Source organism: Chiloscyllium punctatum, chromosome 41 (assembly GCF_047496795.1).
Source record: "Chiloscyllium punctatum isolate Juve2018m chromosome 41, sChiPun1.3, whole genome shotgun sequence".
Classification (NCBI taxonomy): domain Eukaryota; kingdom Metazoa; phylum Chordata; class Chondrichthyes; order Orectolobiformes; family Hemiscylliidae; genus Chiloscyllium; species Chiloscyllium punctatum.
The window spans coordinates 34,396,931-34,421,309 of NC_092779.1; the positions used below are offsets into that span (position 1 = coordinate 34,396,931).

The 24,379-nt window shown below is 40.6% G+C and overlaps 1 protein-coding gene across 1 annotated transcript in view; it reads right to left on the reverse strand.

Annotated features, from left to right (window-relative positions):
- Positions 1-249: 249 nt before the first annotated feature.
- Positions 250-24,379, reverse strand: part of anln (anillin, actin binding protein) — a 102,668-nt gene continuing 78,538 nt past the window's right edge. The window contains exons 20-24 of the mRNA XM_072560711.1: positions 22,814-22,926; positions 18,747-18,833; positions 6,299-6,406; positions 3,986-4,158; positions 250-1,833 (exon numbers count right to left, since the gene is read on the reverse strand). Coding sequence (XP_072416812.1) covers positions 1,689-1,833; positions 3,986-4,158; positions 6,299-6,406; positions 18,747-18,833; positions 22,814-22,926 — 626 coding nt within the window. The 3' untranslated portion in view covers positions 250-1,688. The remainder of the gene's footprint in view (positions 1,834-3,985; positions 4,159-6,298; positions 6,407-18,746; positions 18,834-22,813; positions 22,927-24,379) is intronic.

The following is a 24,379-nucleotide window of genomic DNA, read 5'->3' on the forward strand; positions in this document are numbered from 1 at the left end:
CTTGAAATCTGTTTTCAAATGGAACAGAATTTAATAAGTTTTAATATATTTCCACCATCTGCAACTTTGGTTAGCGATGCCTTCAGCTGTCACAGCCTCACCCCTGGAAATGCCTCCCATTTCACATAGCATCAAAAGAAACAATCCTGCAAAACATGTTTCTGATATGTCTACTATGTTAAAAGGTGCTGTGTATACACAAGTTATTAACTAGTAATCAATCCACAAACACAATATCTTTCAGATGGCTGTGTTTTGAAGCAGTTTATTTTTTGTGCAAAGATGGCCCTGTAATAATACAATAAAACATTACAAAATGGAACTAGATAACATTGCCTGATTAAAGATAGACACGACAGGATAGAAAATGGAGAAAAATAAAAACATGACTGGAAATAAAAATAGCATAACTTTGCATTTAATACTTTACAAGTTTGTTAGTGTGATATTACAATATTTATTTGACATACATTTCATAGTAGTATAAACTATAGCTTGGACAATAACTATGATGTCAACGTTTTCCAATGTGTTTTACAATGGTATCAACAGCTTGTGTTCAAAATCATTGCATACCAGTATCAGCATAATCAAAACATCCCGTCTTTAAATTGTTATAACTGGAGTGCACATATTACAGTAAAGGCTAATTTAATACACAACAGGAACAAAACAAAGTTAGCCCTGAAAATATCAAGTAGGATTATTAAATTATTCACAATGATGTTGACTCAAAAAAATTACAATTGAAGTCTCTCAAGAACGGTCCATATAAATTTTGCGTAAATATTAAAATGCTATTTGCTGAAGTAAAATGTGACAGCCTCCAAGCATTAAGCAGGTAATATAATAGCAGCATAATTTAAAATATATGTATAAAGTTATTGCATAGTGTGTTCTGGTACCTCAAAAATTCTGGTGTTTCAAACAATAGAAACAAAGATTCAGATATTTCAAATTGACATTTTCTGAAATTAGTCCACGAGCTAGGCCAACAATTTTAAGATACATGGTGTAACAGCCAAAACAGCCTGGTAACATGCAGAACCCTTTATAGGGCTCAGTACAATCATATTCACTTCTCGGTCAATTGCACTTATGCACAAACTTTGAATTGTTGGTGAGATACCAGATGGAAACTGATTCCTTTGAGGGACTGAGATATGTCCAATATTTTTAAAAAGTGCTGACACATGGAGAACCACACAATTAACTTTTTTTAAAAATCAATATGGTTTATAACAACAGTTCCTCTTATTTGCAAGTAGTTACTATTTGTAATTGTTTAATTACTTCAAAGCGACATTTATCAAATAAAATCCCAGCCATGAAGGTTACAGCCATTCTTATACATGATCAGATACTGAGCTTTTAGCTCAGTTGCATCTTTTCAACTGCAAAAGAACAGGTGTAAATCAATAAGCTCAAGGCAATAGCTATTGTATAAAATGTTACACAATATAATTATAGTCTTCCAAAGTTCTACCTTCTCTAATAATGTTAATGCTTGATTAATCAAAGACTATCTTTTCTGTTTCTAGATTCTTTTCAGGCATTACGTACAATGATTATTGCCAGTTTGCTGGTTGTTCAGGAACATTTAAATGTACAAAATGCCACAAATACTTGCACTTGTTCAATGCTCAATGTTTTAGTCACTTATGGACTTTGATGGTAAATAAAACTAGCTAATAATGGTGTTCAATCTCCTTCAAAAGGATGTGAGGTCTGTAGCAAGCATCTGGTTGCCAAGTTCTCAGATCAACTAGAACCCGATTGAGCTTCTGCATCCAGAGGTTGCGTTCATCTTTGGTATCAGCAGACAACCAGTTCCTGGAATAGATGGAAAGGGTTTAACTGAGTCATTAGAAAACATTAAACAGTACAAAGTGTCATAGAGATATACAGCATGGAAACAGAGCCTTTGGTCCAACTCTTCCATGCTGACCTGATATCTTAAATTAATCTAGTCACATTTGCCAGCACTTGGCCCAAATCCCTCTAAATCCTTCTTATTCATGTACCCATTCAGATGTCTTTTAAATGTTGTATTTGTATTCGCCTCCACCATCTCCTCTGGCAGCTCATTTCATACACACATCATCCTTTGCATGAAAAAGTTGCCCCTTACGTCCCTTTTAAATCTTTCCCTCTCACCCTAAACCTATGTCCTCTAGTTCTGGACTTCCCCAACCCACGAAAAAGACTTGTCTATTTAATCTATCCATGCCACTCATGATTTTATAAATCTCTAAGATTACCCCTCAGCCTCTCCTGATAGCTCAAACACTCCAATCCTCACGGCATCCTTGTAAATCTTTTCATTATTGTTAGATTCCTAAAATCCAATTCAAACAAGTTTATATCCAATCACATTTCAGTTTGGTTTTGTTCCTCTCCCCTGTGCCAATCTAATTAATTTTCCCTGACCCTAGCCAGAAGTCTTTTCACTTCTGGTTATGAAAAGCCAATGTGGGGAAATGTTTCATTATTAATAGTAAAGTCATAGTCAATTGAATATGGGTAATAAATTTAATCATTTCTCAAACATAAATGGAGAATGAAAACAAAAATAAAACACTAGTGGAGTGCATGGCATACTAAAGTATGATGCCTGGAATTTAAGTATTGCAATCAGAGGGACCTGGAATAATGCTGTGTAAAAATCTTTTCCAATAAATTCTCTGGCAAAGAATCTAAACTGAACTGAGGTTTAGTCACACATCCCCAATTCTATCAGGACCAAATTTCTTTGATTTTGTCTCAGCATACATGCCAAATCAGATTATCCAGTTTCAGTTTCCTGTCAGGTACATATATCTCACAAGCAAATGTTGCAGAACAATCAGGGCTAGCCTAGCTTACATATCACAACTAAAAGAGACCGACTAAAATAGATTTAAATGAACAACTAGGCCAATTTCCTTTGCATTTTCCTGTGGGGAATTTCATGGTAAACTGTAACATGACTGAAATCAGAAACTGAGAGCCAAGAAGTGAAAACATTGCCATGTCTCTCAGTACACTATTCCTGAGAGATGCGCTCAACTAAGTCTATTTGAATTGTGACCACAAGAGAAGTCAGCAAAAAACAGAATAAAAGTAGACTGCTCTGCCATTCAGTTGGATCACAGTTAATCTGTATCTCAACTCTACCAACCCATTGTAGCATCAGATCACTTGACATGCTTACCAAACATAAATGTTATGATCACAGTCTTGATTGCTTTAATTGCTGCAACATTTTGATGAAGACAATTCCAGATTTCTACAATGCACTATGAGAAAAAGTGCACCTGGACTTGCATCAATTGCCTAGCTCTACCTTTCTGCTTATACCCCTTTATTCTGCATTCCCCTGGCAGGAAAAAAAAAAGTAGTCTTTAAAAAAAAAGTTCATTTATGGGATGAGGGAGTCACTAGCTAGTCAACAGCACTTACTGCCCATTTCTAATTGGCCAGATGGCATTTAAGATTTAACCACATTGTTGTCTGGAGTCACATGTCAGCCAGACAAGGTAAGGATGACAGTTTCCTTCCCTAAAGGACCTTAAATGAACCAGATGGATTTTCCAACAAATAACAATGGATTCATGGTCACCATTAGAGTCCGAATTCTAGATTTTTACTGAATTCAGATTCCACCATCTGCTGTGACAAGATTTGAACCAGAGTCCCTAGAACATTACCCGGGTCTCTGGATTAACACTCCAGTGATAATATAAACTTGGCCATCGCCTTCTCTTATTGGCATATTTCCAATCAAAGCTCCTCTTAGTTTTCAGTATCTGGAATAGATCACTATTCAACATACTAACTTAAGGGAATATAAACTATTTTTATGCAATTTGCCCGTATAATTTAACCCTTAAAGTTCAGGTATTATTCTAACAATGCATCACAGAGGCTAGCAGGACATGATCAGGGCACTGAAATTTCATATACAACTCCCCCCATCAAAAGTGTTCAAGACCCTGTTGCTTACTTGGTGACACAAAGAGTATTCTTGCACTGACTGACAAGAGTCTCTCTGTCATCTTCTCGTTGAGGTCTAACAGTGACAAGTTCCAAAGTGTAGGGTCGAGCACAAAACTCACGATTAGCCGGTTCGATTTTCCTGCTCGTGCAGTTAGCCAGGTTCAAACGGCCAAGTGGGTTCTGAAGGGAAAAACAGTAAGTTAATAACATCTCCATATATACACTTTCATATTCAGCAAATCTTCAAGTAAAATCAGAAAGTGAAAGGAATTTGCCAAGCTTCGTTGAATCAAGGAGTGGGGCTAATTGAATAGCGCTGCCAGATAACCATGTGAGATATAATATGCTGAACAGTCTTCTCAATATCATATGATTCTGCAAATTCACCATATACAATTTAGGCCATCAACGGACATAAGAGGGGAAACATATATCGATTATCCAAACCAGGGCAACAATGTTGGACAAATCAAACAACATTTGACCTCACTTACTTTGGAAATATTAGGGCAGGTCATAAAAAGCTTGGCCATAGAATCATATTTTAAGAAGAATCTTAAACAAGAAAAGAGGCATAGAGATGCTGAAGGTCCACTGTGATCATTCCAGGTTTGGACACCTGAAGGCCAGGCCACCAATGATCCAGGAAAGAAAATTAGGGATGGGAGGAGGCATTATTACCCCTAATTCTATCATACATACGTAAATCAACTTGCAAACTTTGCAAACAAATTAATTTGGAAAATGCTCAAATCTGAAATGACTCCAGTACAAACAGAAATAATCTCAAGACAGCAAGGGATATATTCAGAGAATAAAAGTAAACTGATAACTAGAAGTGATGTCTGGCAAATGTTCCTTTTGTGCAACCCAATGAGAAGCCATGATCTCATGTGCAGCAAATAGGAAAACGTATAAACTTCCAAAACTGACTTCCTTTAAATTGCATCTATTTCATTCAGCATTATGCTTCTTTATCACTTAAAACCAACCTTGCACTAACAGTATATTAAATTGTACCAAAACAGCAAACAACAAAGCATAGATATTGGATTAGGCTCTACACAGAATTTTTAAAAATGGTTAAAACACTTATAGGCAGCCATTCAGCCTTTGAATCAGTGACAACACTATTTTGTTGGCACTATTTCAGTTTTGAGTACACACAACAACCAAGTTTAATAAATAGTTTATGAATTTTGCAGAATTTGAGAAAATAAACATGAAAAGCTAAAAAGGGTAACCAGATTTTCCAAGGAAACAATGAAAGGTACTTTGCACAAACGTCCTATAGAAATGTGTTCAGAAGTCCTTGAAGTACACAACTTGGGAATTGAGAAAACGTTGTGGTCAACAAATCTGCAAGTAAGCAGAATGCATTCTCCTAGCCCAGTTAATCATCATATATTATAATTAATCTCAGAAATGCTGATATTGGTCCACAGGACAGCAGGTCGGCAATTCTGATGCTCAAGCCTCTTCTGCCACTCAACGAGATTAGGGCTAGTCTGTGCAGACTGAATGTCAGAAGCCAACTTCATGGTGGAATTAGCTGAAAGAAACTGCAGATGATAAAATGCTTTCAACTGGTGCCAGTAACATGCTGCACTATCCAAAAGACCTGAACCCTGTTGCAGATGAGATTCAGTACAGAAAGGGTACAAGTTTGTAAATGTTCTGGATCTTGGATTTAAATATCTCTCCTTTTATTTAAATTTAAAAACCTCCTTTGTGCAGATTGCCAAGCTATTAGCCTCCTCACTCTGAGCATTTAATTAAAAGGTGTGTATCGCCTCCTAGATGATATCCAACTTCAGGAGCTGTAAATTATGCTAAGCATTAAAGGTTAGATTAGATTAGATTAGATTAGATTACTTACAGTGTGGAAACAGGCCCTTCGGCCCAACAAGTCCACACCGCCCCGCCGAAGTGCAACCCACCCATACCCCTACATCTACCCCTTACCTAACACTACGGGCAATTTTTAGCATGACCAATTCACCTGACCTGCACATCTTTGGCCTGTGGGAGGAAACCGGAGCACCCGGAGGAAACCCACGCAGACACGGGGAGAACGTGCAAACTCTACACAGTCAGTCACCTGAGGCGGGAATTGAACCCGGGTCTCTGGCACTGTGAGGCAGCAGTGCTAACCACTGGGCCACCGTGCCGCCACGTTCAAGCACAGAGAAAGGCTACTAATGTATGCATTGTAGAAAAAATACAAATAGCAAAAGGAATAGTGGATTTGCATTGTTGATTCTGCACTTCAGTTATTATTTTCTAACATTACGGCAATAGTTCTTGAGTATCTACAGACCTTGCATTTCTCATCATCTGGATAGGTCCAATACGAGATGCAGTTTCCTGATAAGACACACCAGCGTCGATGCCAAGCTCCAAAACCACTCACATCATCAAACATGGTCTGTAATGAAAGAAATGTGTTGGGTTTACCACTGTTTATTACACACTTATCAAATTTTACAGTCAACATGCTATATGTTTTATATTTTCTGTTTTTTTTTGTATTAGCCATTTAGTTTTTCGAGAGCTATGCCCTGCAGACAAAAATTATGAGTTGGTTTTCTTTCCATCTAAAGAAGCAGAATACAAAGTTAAACCTGAAGATTTCAAAGTTTTGATGAGGAGTACAGGACTGTTCAATGACTGATTTGTAAAGTGTGGCATTTCAGTATGAAAAAGGAACAAAACTTGTGTACTTAATTTTGTTCTGATCTTCGACATTTGTTCATTCTGAAGTTGTCATGAAAGGATAAAATGGCACTATGATTCTCCAACAGGGACCTTGAGGAGACCAGATGGTGCCAGAAGGTACCCAGCTGGAGAAGAAACCATACAGCGGCCCCTCAGAGGTCTTTTTGGCCAAGGCATTCCAGAGACCGTTAGGCCCTCCAATCCCCACCACCAGCCACTCACCAAGCCTAGGAAGATGCATTGGGTGGTCAGAGGAGGGCCAGCCTTTTCCCAGAGGACCAGCAGACAAGGTCATACCTCCAGAACCTAGAAGCCAGTTAGTGGTTACCGCTTGAGCCAGCACTGTATCTACAGTCCAGAGGAACAGCCAGCAATACCACAGTCAATGATCTCCTCTGTGAGCCACACTCTACTGCACCCACCTCACGCCAAGCCAAATAGTCTTCCACACTCAAATGCATGCAATATCTTCCCTCACATGCTCTCATTTTCCCCCAATTCCCCACACCACTAAGCTCAGTGCTGCGTACTCACTGGCCTGGGATAAGTCATCACCTTTTGGCCATTTGCACCAGCACTAAAATAAATGACAGCTACTTTTACCTTATTCAATCCCTCAATCTCTCCCACTACATGAGGAAACACCTATAAAACAGGCCCAAAGTGGAGGGTTGCCCAATATCAGTGGTCCCACCTTTAAGGAGCCTATTCTAATCCTTGCAGGAGAAGACCAGAATAGCTTTTGGGGAATGCTGAAATGTACATGTTTCAGCTACCAAGAAAGGACTATTTTCACAGTAAGCCTGCTGTCAGTCATTTATTAGATACCACTTCTAAACACTGGCCACAACACCACTTCTTTCTATAGTCTCGCAGGTGTCAAGCAGGTGTCACAACCCCAGTGAAGAAATGGACTGCTCCACCAGAAAACCACTCCAAGCCCCAAGGAGAACAGTCAGGACCCTCTTGCACCCTTCCATCAGCTCAGATAGTGCCACTCAGTGGGAATGTCAGGTTCAGAACATTTACTGAACCTGACATGCTGGTGAACATCGCACTGTAACAGCGCAACAGCTAGCCAAGGAAGAAACACCCACACACCAGCACTCAGAGGATGGCCAGAGATCAGGCACCTGCTCAGTCCAGAGGCTGCACAACTGCAGTTACACTATGAAGATGCGGCTACATCCCAAACACAAGCATTCATTTTATTGGCTCAGCCATTGGCCCTCATAACTGCAGTCATGGCCGTAAGGGAACAGGAAATTTGACCCTCACTCCAGGCACCCCCTGGAGACCAGGTGGTGCCAGAAGGTACCCAGCCGGAAAAGAAACCATACAGAGGTATCTCAGAGGTCTTCTGTCAAGGCATTCCAGAGACAGCTAGGCACTCCAACCCACACTATCAGCCACTCACCAAGTCTAGGAAGATCCTTTTCCCTGGCAGGAAGACTCTCAGCTGTCCAGGCACAAACACCAGCATCAACAGCGCCCCTACCCTGCCCATCTAGAGTCACATGACTAAACCTCCAAAGCCAAGGGGTTCTCTCCTACCTGAGACCACACCAAGAGGTATGAGGCGAGAAAGTAATAAACCTTTGAGGACACACAGATGGAAATGCACTGTATAATCGATGCTTATGTTTCCATAAATATTCATGGGTTTGCGATATAACTATTTGCTTGGGCTTCTCTCTCATCCGAAATGCAACTATGTCACTGACATGGTTATCGAACTTATCGAAAAGACAGGGAGGTCGGCAGAGGGGGTGGGGTTGCCTAGTTAGTTAAGAACAATATTAAAATGTATGGCACAGAATGAAATAGCGTCAGATGATGTGGAGTCTGTGTGGGTGGAATTGAGGAACCACAAAGGCAAAAAAACCATAATTGGAGTTGTGTACAGACCTCCTAACAGTGGTCAGGAGCAGGCACGCAACATGTACCGGGAAATAGAGAAGGCATGTCAGAAAGGCAAGGTCACGGTGATCATGGGAGACTTCAATATGCAGGTGGACTGGGTAAATAATGTTGCCAGTGGATCCAAAGAAAGGGAATTCATGGAATGCTTACAGGACGGCTTTTTGGAACAGCTTGTCATGGAGCCCACAAGGGAGCAGGCTATTCTGGACCTAGTGCTTTGCAATGAACCAGACTTTATAAAAGATCTTAAAGTAAGGGAACCCTTAGGAAGCACCGATCATAATATGGTAGAGTTCAGTCTGGAGTTTGAAAGAGAGAAAGCAAAATCGGATGTAATGGTGTTACAGTTAAATAAAGGTAATTATGAGGGCATGCGAGAGGCACTGACAAAAATAGACTGGAAGCAGAGGCTTGCGGGGAAGACAGTAGAGCAAAAATGGCAGGAGTCTGTGGGTATAATTAAGGACACTGTACAGAGGTTCATCCCCAAGAAAAGAAAGATTATCCAGGGAGGGATTAGACAGCCATGGCTGACAAAGGAAGTCAGGAAATGTATTAAAGAAAAAGAGAGATCCTATAAAGTGGCCAAGAGCAGTGGGAAATCGGAAGATTGGGAAGGCTACAAAAACAAACAGAGGATAACAAAGAGAGTAATAAGAAAGGAGAGGATCAAATATGAAGGTAGGCTAGCCAGTAATATTAGAAACGATAGTAAAAGTTTCTTTCAATACATAAGAAACAAATGACAGACAAAAGTAGACATTGGGCCACTTCAAACTGATGCTGGAAGCCTAGTGATGGGAGATAAGGAAATAGCAGGAGAACTTAACAAGTACTTTGCGTCAGTTTTCACAGTGGAAGACAGGAGTAATATCCCAACAATTAAAGGGAGTCAGGAGGCTGAGTTGAGTATGGTTGTCATTACAAAAGAGATAGTGCGAGAAAAGCTAAAAAGTCTTAAAATTGATAAATCTCCTGGCCCTGATGGGATACATCCTAGAGTTCCGAGAGAGGTGGCTGAGGAAATAGCGGAGTCACTGGAGTCAGGGAAAGTCCCGGATGATTGGAAGATGGCTGTTGTAACCCCATTGTTCAAGAAAGGATCAAGACAAAAGATGGAAAATTATAGGCCAATTAGCCTAACCTCGGTTGTTGGTAAAATTCTAGAATCCATCATTAAGGATGAGGTTTCTAAATTCTTAGAAGAGCAATGGGGTTTAGTTGAGGCAGGGAATGAAGCAAGGCTTTGGGGAGGAGATAGGTTTGCACCTCGGAGGATAGGGAGTGGGGAGACCAAGGAAACAAGTGCCTTGCCACTTTTGGAAAGTGTGTATTAGGGCGGCACGGTGGCACAGTGGTTAGCACTGCTGCCTCACAGCGCCAGAGACCTGGGTTCAATTCCTGCCTCAGGCGACTGACTGTGTGGAGTTTGCACATTCTCCCCGTGTCTGCGTGGGTTTCCTCCGGGTGCTCCGGTTTCCTCCCACAGTCCAAAGATGTGCAGGTCAGGTGAATTGGCCATGCTAAATTGCCCGTAGTGTTAGGTAAAGGATACATGTAGGGGTATGGGTGGGTTGCGCTTGTTGGGCCGAAGGGCCTGTTTCCACACTGTAAGTAATCTAATCTAATCTAATCTAATCTAAAAGCAGAGTCTGATTAGAACAAGTCAACATGGATTTACTAAGGGGAGGTCATGCCTGACAAACCTGTTGGTATTCTTTGAAGAGGTGACAAGTAGGTTAGACCAGGGAAACCCAGTGGATGTGGTCTATCTAGACTTCCAAAAGGCCTTTGATAAGGTGCCACACGGGAGGCTGCTGAGCAAGGTGAGGGCCCATGTTGTTCAAGGTGAGCTACTGGGATGGATTGAGGATTGGCTGTCTGACAGAAGGCAGAGAGTTGGGATAAAAGGTTCTTTTTCAGAATGGCAGCCGGTGACGAGTGGTGTCCCGCAGGGTTCAGTGTTGGGGCCACAGCTGTTTGCATTATATATTAATGATCTGGATGAAGGGACTGGGGGCATTCTAGCGAGGTTTGCCGATGATACGAAGATAGGTGGACAGGCAGGTAGTACTGAGGAAGTGGGGAGGCTGCAGAAGGATCTAGACAGTTTGGGAGTGTGGTCCAGGAAATGGCTGATGGAATTCAACGTGAACAAATGCGAGGTCTTGCACTTTGGAGAAAAGAATAAAAGCACAGACTACTTTCTAAACGGTGAGAAAATTCGTAAGGCTAAAGTACAAAGGCATCTGGGTGTGCTAGTCGAGGATTCTCTAAAGGTCAACATGCAGGTTGAGTCTGTGATTAAGAAAGCGAATGCGATTGCGATGTTGTCACTTATCTCAAGAGGGTTGGAATATAAAAACACCATTGTGCTACTGAGACTTTATAAAGCTCTGGTTAGGCCCCATTTGGAGTACGGTGTCCAGTTTTGGTCCCCACACCTCAGGAAGGACATACTGGCACTGGAACGTGTCCAGCGGAGATTCACACGGATGGTCCCTGGAATGGTAGGCCTAACATATGAGGAACGGCTGAGGATCTTGGGATTGTATTCATTGGAGTTTAGAAGATTAACAGGAGACTTAATAGAGACGTACAAGATAATACATGGCTTGGAAAGGGTGGATGCTAGGAAATTGTTTCTGTTAGGTGAGAAGACTAGGACCCATGGACACAGCCTTAGAATTAGAGGGGGTAAATTCAGAACAGAAATGCGGAGACATTTCTTCAGCCAGAGAGTGGTGGGCCTGTGGAATTCATTGCCGCAGAGTGCAGTGGAGGCCGGGTCGCTAAATGTCTTCAAGGCAGAGATTGACAGATTCTTATCGTCTCGGGGAATTAAGGGCTACGGGGAGAATGCGGGTAAGTGGAGTTGAAGTGCCCAGCAGCCATGATTGAATGGCGGAGTGGACTCGATGGGCCGAATGGCCTTACTTCCACTCCTATGTCTTATGGACATCTGACATCATATAATAGATGTTGTGGAGTGGTGTTGGGAGTGAAGGTGAAATATACAAGGGTGCCCCAGAAGGAACAGTCCATGTGGAAAGCTGACAGGAGAGGAATGTGTGTCTGGTGGTGGCATCCTGCTGGAGATGGTGGGAATGGTGGCATATGATTATTAAATGTGAGTCTTTATCACAAAAGAATTTGAGTTCGGATTAGTGAAAGCTTGCTTCAATTATATAGAAATTTAGTTAGAATTAAATACTATGAGTACAGTTTTGGTATTCTTTTCTCAGGTTGGATGTTATTACCATTGAGATTGTGCTACTAAAGGTTGACCCGGCTTGTTTCAGATGACAAGATCATCTTTTGAAGAAAGATGAGGCAAAATTGGGCCAGTATTATCTAGAGTTTCAAAGAATGGGCCGTAATCTTATTTTGGGTGGCATGGTGGCTAGCACTGCTGTGTTTCAGCGCCAGGCTCAAGGGTTCAAATCCAGCTTTGAGTGACTGGCTGTGTGGAGTTTGCATATTCCTCCATGTGGTCTGGTATCCTCCCACAGTCCAAAGATGTACAGGTTAGATAGACTGGCCATGGTAAATTCAGGTTTACAGGATAGGGTGCAGTTGAGATGTTCTTCGGAGGGTCAGTGCAGACTTGTTGAACTGAATGGCCTCTATCTGTACTGTAGGGATTTTATGATCCATGGTACACATTGATATCATCAATGCGATTATTGAGGGGAAATGGAAGCAAAATGAACACCTCCCAGGCTCCCTGTCCATGAACATACCAATCAGACACCTGACCATGACCAATCCCTTGGAGGAGAATTGCAGATTGCTCTCAACTTGCTGCGCCAGGATATCCTGACTGACCGAAGCCCCTGTGGACCTTAAGGGCTATTTCCCCAAGACATTGAGACATGGCTGTTTGCTTGCTGCTTGCCACATAAGCTGCTGGCACATGGTGCAAGCATGAGACTGATATAGCACAATGCCACACAAAGTCATCCTCTCTTTTGACTGAAAGCTGACCAGCAACGCAAGCTGCCTGGCCATGTAACTGTGCTAATAAGCAAGGGATGGACCATGTTTTAAGGGAGCAAACGAGTCGCCGCAAGAAATAACCTGGTCTACTCTGTGAACAGTGTATTTATCCCAGAGCAAAGTGGCTATGCAGCAGCATTTAAATGCTAGTTTTCAGTGCACCCTAGAATACGCTTCCTAAAATGTCCTGCAAGTGAATTAGAGAGGTATCATTATGATTCTGAGGGGTTGGCAATTATCAGATGCTAATATTGGTGGACAAGAGGTGTATGTCACTGGTGCCCATATATCATGACTTGAGATGCTGTTGCACGGTGACCAAAACAGAGGTTGTTAACAGCCAGTGGTGAGTTGAAGTTGTGAGGTACTTGCTCGGAATTCCATGTTGAGAATTGTAGGTGTCGCGTTTGCACGCAGTGGGTGATAGAATGGGAATATTAATGAGGTGAGATTTACAGTTCGTACAAGCAATAATTCTCCTTAATACGCAACTTGCCACAATTGCACCTCAATGCCTAGAGCACAGTTAAAAAGTGCAACAATTTGTACCTAAAGTCGAAATAAGGCCTAGCTGGACTTCTCGCTTGATTCTGCCACATTTAGAGCCATAGAGATATATAGCACAGAATCAGACCCTTGGGTCCAACTCATCCATGCTGACCAGATAAGCTAAATAAATCTAGTACCATTTGCCCACAATTGGCTCATATCCCTCTAAACCCTTCCTTTTCATACACCCATCAGATTTCGCACCATATCTCACGATATGCAGGTTTCAGACTTCGACAAGATTTAATCTCTGTTTTTATTTTGCTGGGAACCAGCAGCTAAGGCAGTCATTGGCAAACAGGAAATCACAAAGTATGTCCTTCGAGATATTAATCTTTTCCTGGAGTTATCAAATTGAGCAGCTTCCTGTCCATGTAATATCAGATTTTTAATGTCAGGATTACCATTAAGAAGGCATCTGCAAGTATGGCACAGAAAACTTGTAGAAGTGTGTTGATGGAAGTTAACTCCATTAGTTATCATGCATTGGACAGGAGACAAACCATCATCCAGAACATGAGAAGCATATTGAATTGGAACAGCCGGGTCAAGGCGATAAGTTTCTCAGGACAACCACACTTCTTCATTAAAAGGCCCCCATGCTAATAAAGTCAAATTCTTGGTCAGATCAACAAATATGAAGAAGTCTATTTTCTGTTTTTAGCCTCTTGGCTCCAAAGCTTTCAGAACTTTGGAAGTAGATCCCGATTGAAATATTGCACTAAGTGGTTTCGTAGGATTCTAGTAAAGATTTGTCAGCAACAGAGAGAAGTTAGATTCCTCTACGATTGTCATAAGATTGGCTACAGCTGGACAACATCAGGCTAATTAGCTAACTGGATTGCAGGACTCATTATGTTTTAATCAGGTCATTTAAAATTCCACTAGATGGTGCTGTTAGATTGAAGTACAAAGAATTCCTGATACATATCCAAATACACTGGAAACAACATTACAAGATCCATGAAGAATGTTGGGCCAATGCCAACAAATAAAACACTTTCCTCAAATTCTATCCATGGAGCTGGATATATTATTCAATTATCAGGAAGCTTTCAAATTATTTGGCCAATATTTCACAGCCTGGCACAATGTGGCACATTTTCCTGATTGAGGTGGTGAAAATTGGAATTAGTAGCATCTGTTTGGGTAATTTAAATGACACCAGGGACAGAAGTAGCATCCTTTGCTTGTGCCGACACATCATTCAGGATGTCATCTTGATAATAGACAAACAAAAGGTACTCTTTGCCCATATCTGAAAGTGAGATTTGGATAGATGCATATGCAAAATTAGGGGACCAACTCCCAATCTTGGTTCCTGTTTTAACCTTGGTTTACCTTGAGACAGTCAGCACCAGTGCTGACAGCATCTGGGAAAACTCATGTGAAACTGCATGTTAGGTATAGGCAAGTACTTACTTGCAATAATCAACACCACTCCTAGCTCCTATCTCACTCCCAAAACAATGGCCTAACCAGAGTCTTCTTGTCCAATTTAGAAATTGAAACAAAAGCTTGGCCCTTAACTGTCAATCAACATTAATGGTTGCGCTCTCCATGGCAATGCCTCTGCAAGAGTCCACTTGCCAATCAATCATCACTCACTTCCTACGCAGTTTAAGATGCAACCTGAGAAGAGTAGAAAGGAAGTAGGAGTATACTTAAGAGGGAATTCAGGAGGGCAAAAAGGGGACACAAGATAGCTTTGGCAAATAGAATTAAGGAGAATCCAAAGAGCTTTTACAAGAACATTAAGGACAAAAGGGTAACTAGGGAGAGAATAGGGCCCCTCAAAGATAAGCAAGGCGGCCTTTGTGTGGACCCACAGAAAATGGGGGAGATACTAAATGAGCACTTTGCATCAGTATTTACTGTGGAAAAGGATATGGAAGATATAGACTGTAGGGAAATAGATGGTGACATCTTGCAGAATGTCCATATTACAGAGGAGGAAGTGCTGGAGGTCTTGAAACAGGTAAAGGTGGATAAATTCCCAGGACCTGATCAGGAGTACCCGAGAACTCTGTGGGAAGCTGGGGAAGTGTTTGCTGGGCCTCTTGTTGACATATTTGTATCATTATCACAGGTGAGGTGCCGAAAGACTGGAGGTTAGCTAACGTGGTGCAACTGTTTAAGAAGGGTGGTAAGGACAAGGCAGGGAATTATAGACCAGTGAGACTGATGTCGGTGGTGGGCAAGCTGTTAGAGGGAATCCTGAGGGACAGGATGTACATGTATTTGGAAAGGCAAGGACTGATTAGGGATAGTTAACATGGCTTTGTGCATGGGAAATCATGTCTCACAAACTCAATTGAATTTTTTGAGAAGTAACAAAGAGGATTGATGAGGGCAGAATGGTAGATGTGATTTATATGGACTTCAGTAAGACGTTTGACAAGGTTCCCCATGGGAGACTGATTAGCAAGGTTAGACCTCACAGAATACAGGGAGAACTAGCCATTTGGATACAGAACTGGCTCAAAGGTAGAAGACAGAGGGTGGTGGTGGAGGGTTGTTTTTCAGACTGGAGGTTTGTGACCAGTGGAGAGCCACAAGGATCAGCGCTGAGTCCTCTATTTTTTGTCATTTACATAAATGATTTGGATGCGAGCATAAGAGGTATCGTTAGAAAGTTTGCAGATAATATCAAAATTGGAGGTGTAGTCGACAGCGAAGAGGGTTACCTCAGATTACAACAGGATCTGGACCAGATGGGACAATGGGCTGAGAAGTGGCAGATGGAGTTTAATTCAGATAAATACGAAGTTCAAAGTTTGTGAGAAGATTTGTAGCTCAGGTGCTCGTTTTTGTGATTCTGTTTGCCGAGCTGGGAATTTGTGTTGCAGACGTTTCGTCCCCTGTCTAGGTGACATCCTCAGTGCTTGGGAGCCTCCAGTGAAGCGCTTCTGTGTTGTTTCCTCCAGCATTTATAGTGGTTTGTCTGCCACTTCCGGTTGTCCGTTCCAGCTGTCTGCTGCAGTGGTCAGTATATTGGGTCCAGGTCGATGTGTTTGTTGATAGAATCTGCAGATGAGTGCCATGCTAGGAATTCCCTAGCTGTTCTCTGTTTGGCTTGTCCTATAATAGTAGTGTTGTCCCAGTCGAACTCATGTTGCTTGTCTGAGTGTGTGGCTACTAAGGAAAGCTGGTCGTGTTGTTTCGTGGCTAGTTGGTGTTCATGGATACAGATCATTAGCTGTCTTCCTGTTTGCCTTATGTCGTGTTTTGTACAGTCCTTGCATGGGATTTTGTACACTACGTTGTTCAAAAGGGCCACAACACACTGCAGCACACCTGAACTTCAAAAAGAGGAAGAAGAACACCTCTACAATGTATTCGCCAAAAAAACGGATACTCCTGCAATTTCATCAACAAATGCCGAAGGGAAAGGCAATGGAATGAGGACATGCCACAACCCAAACAACTAGCCACGGTACCATACATCAAGAACATTTCTGAACTGACAGCCAGACTATGACCACTAGGACTCATAACAGCTCACAAACCAACAGGCACTCTCAGACAACAACTCACCAGGACAAAGGACCCAATACCCAGCATGAACAAAACCAACATAGAGAAGAAAACACTACATAGGACAAACAGGAAGACAGCTAACGATCCGTATCCATGAACATCAACTAGCCACGAAACGACATGACCAGCTATCCTTAGTAGCCACACACACAGATGACAAGCAACATGAGTTTGACTGGGACAACACTACTATTATAGGACAAGCCAAACAGAGAACAGTCAGGGAATTCCTAGAGGCATGGCACTCATCCACAGATTCTATCAACAAACACAAATCGACCTGGACCCAATATACCAGCCACTGCAGCGGACAACTGGAACGGACAATCGGAAGCGGCAGAGACAAATGCCGGAGGAAACAACACAAAGGCGCTTCACAGGAGGCTCCCAAGCACTGAGGATGTCACCTAGACAGGGGACAAAACATCTGCAACACAAATTCCCAGCTCGGCGAACAGAACCACAACATAAATGCGAGGTGCTGCATTTTGGGAAAGCAAATCTTAGCAGGACTTATACACTTACTGGTAAGGTCCTAGGGAGTGTTGTTGAACAAAGAGACCTGGAGTGCAGGTTCATAGGTCCTTGAAAATGGAGTCGCAGGTAGATAGGTTAGTGAAAGTGGCGTTTGGTATGCTTTCCTTTATTGGTCAGAGTATTGAGTACCGGAGTTGGGAGCTCATGTTGGAGCTGTACAGGACATCAGTTAGGCCACTGTTGGAATACTGCGTGTAATTCTGGTCTCCTTCCTTTCGGAAAGATGTTGTGAAATTTGAAAGGATTCGGAAAAGGTTTTGCCAGGGTTGGAGGATTTGAGCTACAGGGAGAGGTTGAACAGGCTGGGGTTGTTTTCCCTGGAGTGTCGGAGGCTGAGGGGTGGACTTATAGAGATTTACAAAATTATGAAGAGCATAATTTTTCCTAGGATCGGGGAGTCTTTTTCCTAGGATCGGGGAATACAGAACTAGAGGGCATAGGTTTAGGGTGAAAGGGGCAAGTTAAAAAAGAGACCTAAGGGGCAACTTATTCACACAGAGGGTGGTACGTGTATGGAATAAGCTGCCAGAGGAAGTGGTGGAGGCTGGTACAATTGCAACATTTAAGAGGCATTTGGATGGGTATATGAATAGGAAGGGTTTAGAGGGATATGGGCCAGGTGCTTGCAGGTAGGACTAGATTGGGTTGGCATATCTGGTCGGCATGGACAGGTTGGACTGAAGGGTCTGTTTCCATGCTGTACATCTCTGGGACTCTAAATATTGGTTTGCCCCTGAATTAGTATCCTTGTGAAATGACCTGATGAGTGAAAAGCTTTGACTAAATTGGTTTTCAGCAATAATAAAAATGGTTTAATTCAGAAGGGAGGGATCAAAGTCAAGCCCACAATTTCAATGTGGACAAGGCAGAAATGTTCAATAAAATTCCATGATCTACCATGGCATAAGTATAGACACTGTGGTAAGTAGCCTTTCTGGTTCAGCATGCGAGACAGGCTTTCACCCTTCACAGTTGCTACAGCCTGACCAACTGCTGGCATATCCATTTGAGTAAAATGCTGTTCCCTTATGTCTGTAGGAAGGACTTCATAAGTGTGCTATGTGGCTCTGTGGATACTTAAAATCATGCCACTGTTACAAGTGAGGGAACCAGTTCCAAAGCTCCACTATTAAATATGCATGCGCATTGGAAGGCAACTTCCAGACTCAGTAAGGAAACATACTTTAGCAATCTACACTTCCAGTTTCTTCTCCAGTCAGCTTGTTAGTCTAGGTGTAGCCACCACATTTTTTTTTAAAACGGGGAAGCAAATATGCATTCATTCAGTCTTCAACCTCTCCCATATGAATGTGCAGAAAGATTCTCACAACAATATAACTAGTTGGCTATTAAACAGTTGTGATGGCCCAAGAATGTGTAAATGTACTTAAGAACAAACTTGTTCCGCCTTCCTAGACAGATTATTTACTAACTTTCAAAAACAAGAGCAATTAGAAGAGATTATTTCTACTGTTAACTTTGAACTATAAAAGAAATCTTACCAAAAAACCACGTTCTTCAATCGTAGAACCAATCTGGCACTGCAGTTTTACATAAATATGACCTTCAAGAGGAGACAAGAAAGGAACCTATGAAAGACAAAAGAACTGTATGTTAGATTTGATTAATACTTTAGTCAGTACACTAACTAGATCTAAAGATCTGATACACATTACATCAGTCTTTTGATTTATTTCACATAATAGAATTGTAATTTGAAAGCTAGCAAAGTGACAGAGACTTTCATCACATTTTAGTAGACAAGGTCAGAAGTATTCAGCACTGTTTTGATGCTTAATAACCTCCCAGATGAGATTAATAGTCACTGACAAGCACCAAAATATTTGTGTTGTGCAGCACACTGACTGCCAAGTAGTTTTACAAAGACCTCACAAATAACAGTATGAAGGCTTTATTCATCTTAATGTTAAGCTGCACATAGAGGCTTGAGTTTGTTATGAAATTGGTACAATTCGTTCGTTAATTGAGTTGCAGTTTTGTCATACCAAATCCTCTATGTCTAATCAGGAGTTCAGACAGCTGCATAATTTTATTTAACATAATATCTGTTCAGTAGTTCTTAAGTTAAAAATTTCATTACATGCTGCTTTACTTTGATATTTAAGTGTGTGTAGCGCATACCTTACATTGTAGAGATGTGCTTTCCAGATCCTTAAAAACAAATCAAAGCTACACAAAGAAGTGCTGTTGAGGTGTTTAGCCAAATAAATTATTCGTATATTAATGTTTTAAGTTCAAATTCTAATTCAAATTCTCGTACAATAAGAAGTTTCAGACAAAAAATTCTAACAAGGAGTTATCAAATTTATATTTTGGATCAAGTACAGAAATAAATTAATATTTCATTTGTTTCAATGGATGTTGTTTTAAATGTTCAAAGCAGCAAGTTATTAGTAACGCCGGATTCGGTGTTCAATGATAAGGATTAATAATTTATTCCAAACAAAAAAAAAATGCACAAGTTACTATTGTGCAGACTGAAATACTTCATTTGAGCACTGCAAAGAATCTGTGTTATGAAAATTGTCAAGACAATACCATTTTTTAAAAAATGATGAATCAGGTGATTGTTTGGATAAATTTTTACAAGTCATACATGGATACCAAACAGAATCTATTGAGTAGTTCTTAAGTTAAAAAAATCATTATATGCTGCTTTACTTTGATATTTAAGTGTGTGTAGTGCATACCTTACATTGTAGAGATGACAATGATTCCTAACCCCCAAAAAGTTGAAAAACAATTTACTACAGTGGCTGGTCACCTAATCATTCTCAGTCTATTTTGAATTGCAATTACTGCAGATTTAGTCAAGAGTTCAGATATTTTGCATTTTTGATCATTTTAGTCAAGCTTATTGTCCTCATACCTTTTAGCAAATGGTTCAAAATATTTAATAGCTTGTGCAACAGTTCACTTATTAAACACATAACAGTAACATCAAATACAGCAAGCAATAACAGCTATGTTACTGATTACAAGGAAGAGTGTAATGTGCAGCGAGTGTCAACAAACTGACTACTAGCAAGGGATGATCCATGAGGGAGACAAATATAGCAGCCTTTAACTGAAACATATTTCGCAGAAACCCAGATGAGATATTGCATAAATTAAAGGTGTGAATAAAACAAGTTACATGCAAGACATTTATCAAGCTGCGGCAATATTTAAAAAATAGAATATACGAGTTTACTTTGATAACAGCAAATTAGAGCATGCCAATGAGAAAATCTATTTAAAAAAGAATACTCATCCATACCTTAAATAAGATTAAATGTACGTTTTACATCTAATTTGAGATAGATTATCTTTATTTTTAATCTCTATTAAGATTTGCAAACCCAACGTAGGTAGATGAAAAGGTATGGATGCACAGAGCCTTTCACAAAGGATATCTCAAAAGTGCCTTGCAGTCAAGAAAGTGTATCTTTTGGTGAATTGTAATTTTGCCACTAACTTTGGAGATTTTCAAATCAGCTAGTTTGTTCAGCAAGCTGCCACAACTTGAAGTAATAACGAGCAGAAAATTTATATTTGCAATATTAATGAGAGATAATTACGAATAAAGGATAACCTTTACGCTTTTCTACAAGGTATTTGTATGGGATAATTTATGGCCCTGAGGGCGGACAGGGTCCCAGTTTAATGCTTCAACTGAAAGATAGAACCTCCATCATGTAGAATTCCCAGGTTTTTTGTGCTCAAGTCCTGAAGGAGTCTAGAACCCTGGAACATCAGTGGTGAGAGTATTATCAATCAAGTCACAGCTAAAACAGAGGTAACACACAAATTAGTTTTAACCCAAGGATGAGTGGCCTAAACCAGTTCTCGCCTTCCTACATAATTTATTACAACAGAATGATATATGGTATGCCCAGTGTGGTGATCTGGACCCGAGGTAGGTAAGTTCTATAGGCCAGTCATGATCTAACTAAATGTTTCATTCCTGATTTAACGTAATCTACCAAGTTCAGATACATGGTTTATATCATTCGAACGATTAAACAGGATATCAGAATAAAACTACTAATATGAACATTGATATGTTTCAATTTTTTAAAAGACAGTTGCTTGATAAAGCTTTATGTTGAAAATACATCTCTAAGAATTATAAAGGAATGTTTTCCATCAGTGTAACATATTCCAAGATAGGCTAATGAACTTAAAGTAAATTTTCTGTCCTATAGAATTTCAAATTAAATACACACGATTCTACAGGTAAACTATGACTTTGTAGGAGTGAGGCATAATCACAGTGTCGTGCATGGTATGAAGAGAGACCATAAATTGTTTTTAAAACGTTATGCTCTTGTTTAAATTTCAAACAAATTTACTGAGCTAAAATATGGCTGATGCCAGTCAAGCACAACTTCTGTGAAGTTCCTCGCAGCAAGAAACAGAAACGATTGCATCTAGGAATCCTGCCACATGACCAAAATTTCTAGTTTCTAAAAAATGTAACTTTAAGTTCTGGTCTGCATGGCTTTGATCTGGGAAGAGCTTATCTACTCCTAACATCACAGCCTGAAAGATTCTTTCTATAGAAAACCAGACTTCAGGTTTAGCCAAGCCAGTCATTAGTCACAATATCTCTGAAACCTGGTATCCAAAACTAATCCTAAATTTGCCTAAAAGGTAGACCAACTGCAGATAGATTGTGACAGATGTCAGAAGTAGTTTCTTTACTCAGAATAGTAGGGCCATGAAACGCACTGCCTGCAACAGTAGACGACTCGCCAAATTTAAGGGCATTTAAATGGTCATTGGATGAGAATGGAATAGTGTAGGTTAGATGGACTTCAGCTTGGTTTCATGGGTCGGTGCAACATAGAGGGCCAAATGGCCTGTACTGCACTGTAATGTTCTATGTTCACTGCTACACCTCCACATACTACAAGAAGGGATTCTGTAGGATCAGCTTAAGGGAAATAACTTTCTGGACTTATTAAAAAAGTGAATTAATGTTCAATTTTATTTTATGTTATGTTTTAAATGATTCCCAATTGTAACATTCTTTTCTTCGGCCTTGTAGATATTTGCAATCAAACTATTCAGATGTATTATTACACACCTCTGGAGCAGACGGGATTTTAACTTTACAGTAGTAGGGACACCACCACTGCACCATAAGACCCTTACCGCAAATGCGATAGCCACCAAATTACAGGAACTAAAGACATCTCAGAGACATTACCTCAAGGCTACTGCTTCCAAATATTCTTCCTTATGTGCTTATGCAGCTGTATGAGTTGCAACAACCACCCCCAAGTTTAAATGTACAAATCACATTTTCGCACATTAACTAAAACTCAGATCTCACAAGGGCATACTAAGGCCTATTTCAAAAGGAAAAACATCTAAACATTCCTCTGCCTACAGACAGAAGAGGAGAAAAATAAAACTAGCTCAATTCACCTCTCCCCATTATCCATAACACAAAGAATATCACAAAGCACTTTAAACAAAGGAAATATAGGATTTGCTAAAACTGTACAAGATCAGGCAGAAGAAAACAAAAGTATAAAAAGTAGTACTCAAGTTTGCTAACCTTCTCTAGTTGGAATTTTGTGCTTCCTACTGAAGACAGTGTGAACCTGTGAGATCCAACCATGGTGAAATTACTGGTACGCACTGCATTGGGGCCTCCAGGACTTGCCAAAGCTATAAATGAAAACAGAACATTGAGAAATATTTAAAGAAATTTCCAGGCACCTTTAGGAAATTACTAGTGAAAGACAACAGGTGAAAGCCAATCATGTGGTGTGAAGCAAGAAGAAACAGTCCTGTTCCTCCCGGTTCCATATGAATCCAAACAAAGTAATAGGCTTAATTTGATGTGGAGGAGTCAGTGTTGGACCGGGGTGGACAAAGTTAAAAATCACAATACCAGGTTATAGTCCAACAGGTTTATTTGGAAGCACTAGCTTTCAGAGCGCTGTTCCCTCATCAAGTTGTTGTGGAGTATAAGATCATAGGACACAGAATTGATAGCAAACAAATAGAGTAGTACAACTGAAATGATATATTGAATAAGCCTGGATTGTTAAGTCTTTCATCTTTTAGAATGGGTTGCAGGTAAGTGACCTTCGAGATAACAAGGTTTTAAAACAAAAGGTGACATCTCAGCTCTGACAATGCATTAAAGGTACGAGGTGGAGTCTGTCTGTATCTTCACCCCTCACACAGGCTTATACTCCATCTCTCTCTCACACACACACACACACACACACACACACACACACACACACACACACAGCCTATGGGATGATTTTGTATTTGCAGAATTATATTTGCACATACCTTCTTATTTTGCTCAAAAATGCAATCTGCAGGCAGTCAATGCAGACAGACAATACACTTTGGAAATAGAAGCCGTCTAACCCAAGACTGGGATACAGAGACTGTGTTTCTGGATTAGTGGTGCTGGAAGAGCACAGCAGTTCAGGCAGCATCCAAGTAGCTTCGAAATTGACGTTTCAGGCAAAAGCTGTTCATCAGGAAGGGCTTTTCCTGATGAAGGGCTTTTGCCCGAAACGTCAATTTCGAAGCTACTTGGATGCTGTCTGAACTGCTGTGCTCTTCCAGCACCACTAATCCAGAATCTGGTTTCCAGCATCTGCAGTCATTGTTTTTACCCCATAGAGAGATTGTGACCCCACACCTTTAATGCATTGTACGAGCGGAGATATAACTCAAGGTTTTATAACAAAAAGTTATCTTGAGAGGGTGACTTGAAAGAAGTTCGGGATTTACATATTAATGAAAGGAAACTTGCAACCCATTCTTAAAGATGAAAGACTTAACAATCCAGGTTTGTTTAATATATCATTTCAGTTGCATGACACTGTAATCTTTTGTGATAAATTCTGTGTCTTATGACCTTATACTCCACAACCACCTGAAGGAACAGCGCTCCGAAAGCTAGTGCTTCCAAATAAACCTGATGGACCATAACCTGGCGCTGAGAGATTTTTAACTAGGCTTAATTTGAGGGGTCACAATTACATCTAACGTAAATAGCAGCATTTACAAGTAATGAATGCCAGTTGTTAGGTAATGGTTATTTTTCGGACATCCATGGAGCATGGGGCATAGGCCTAAGAAACTGACTAAT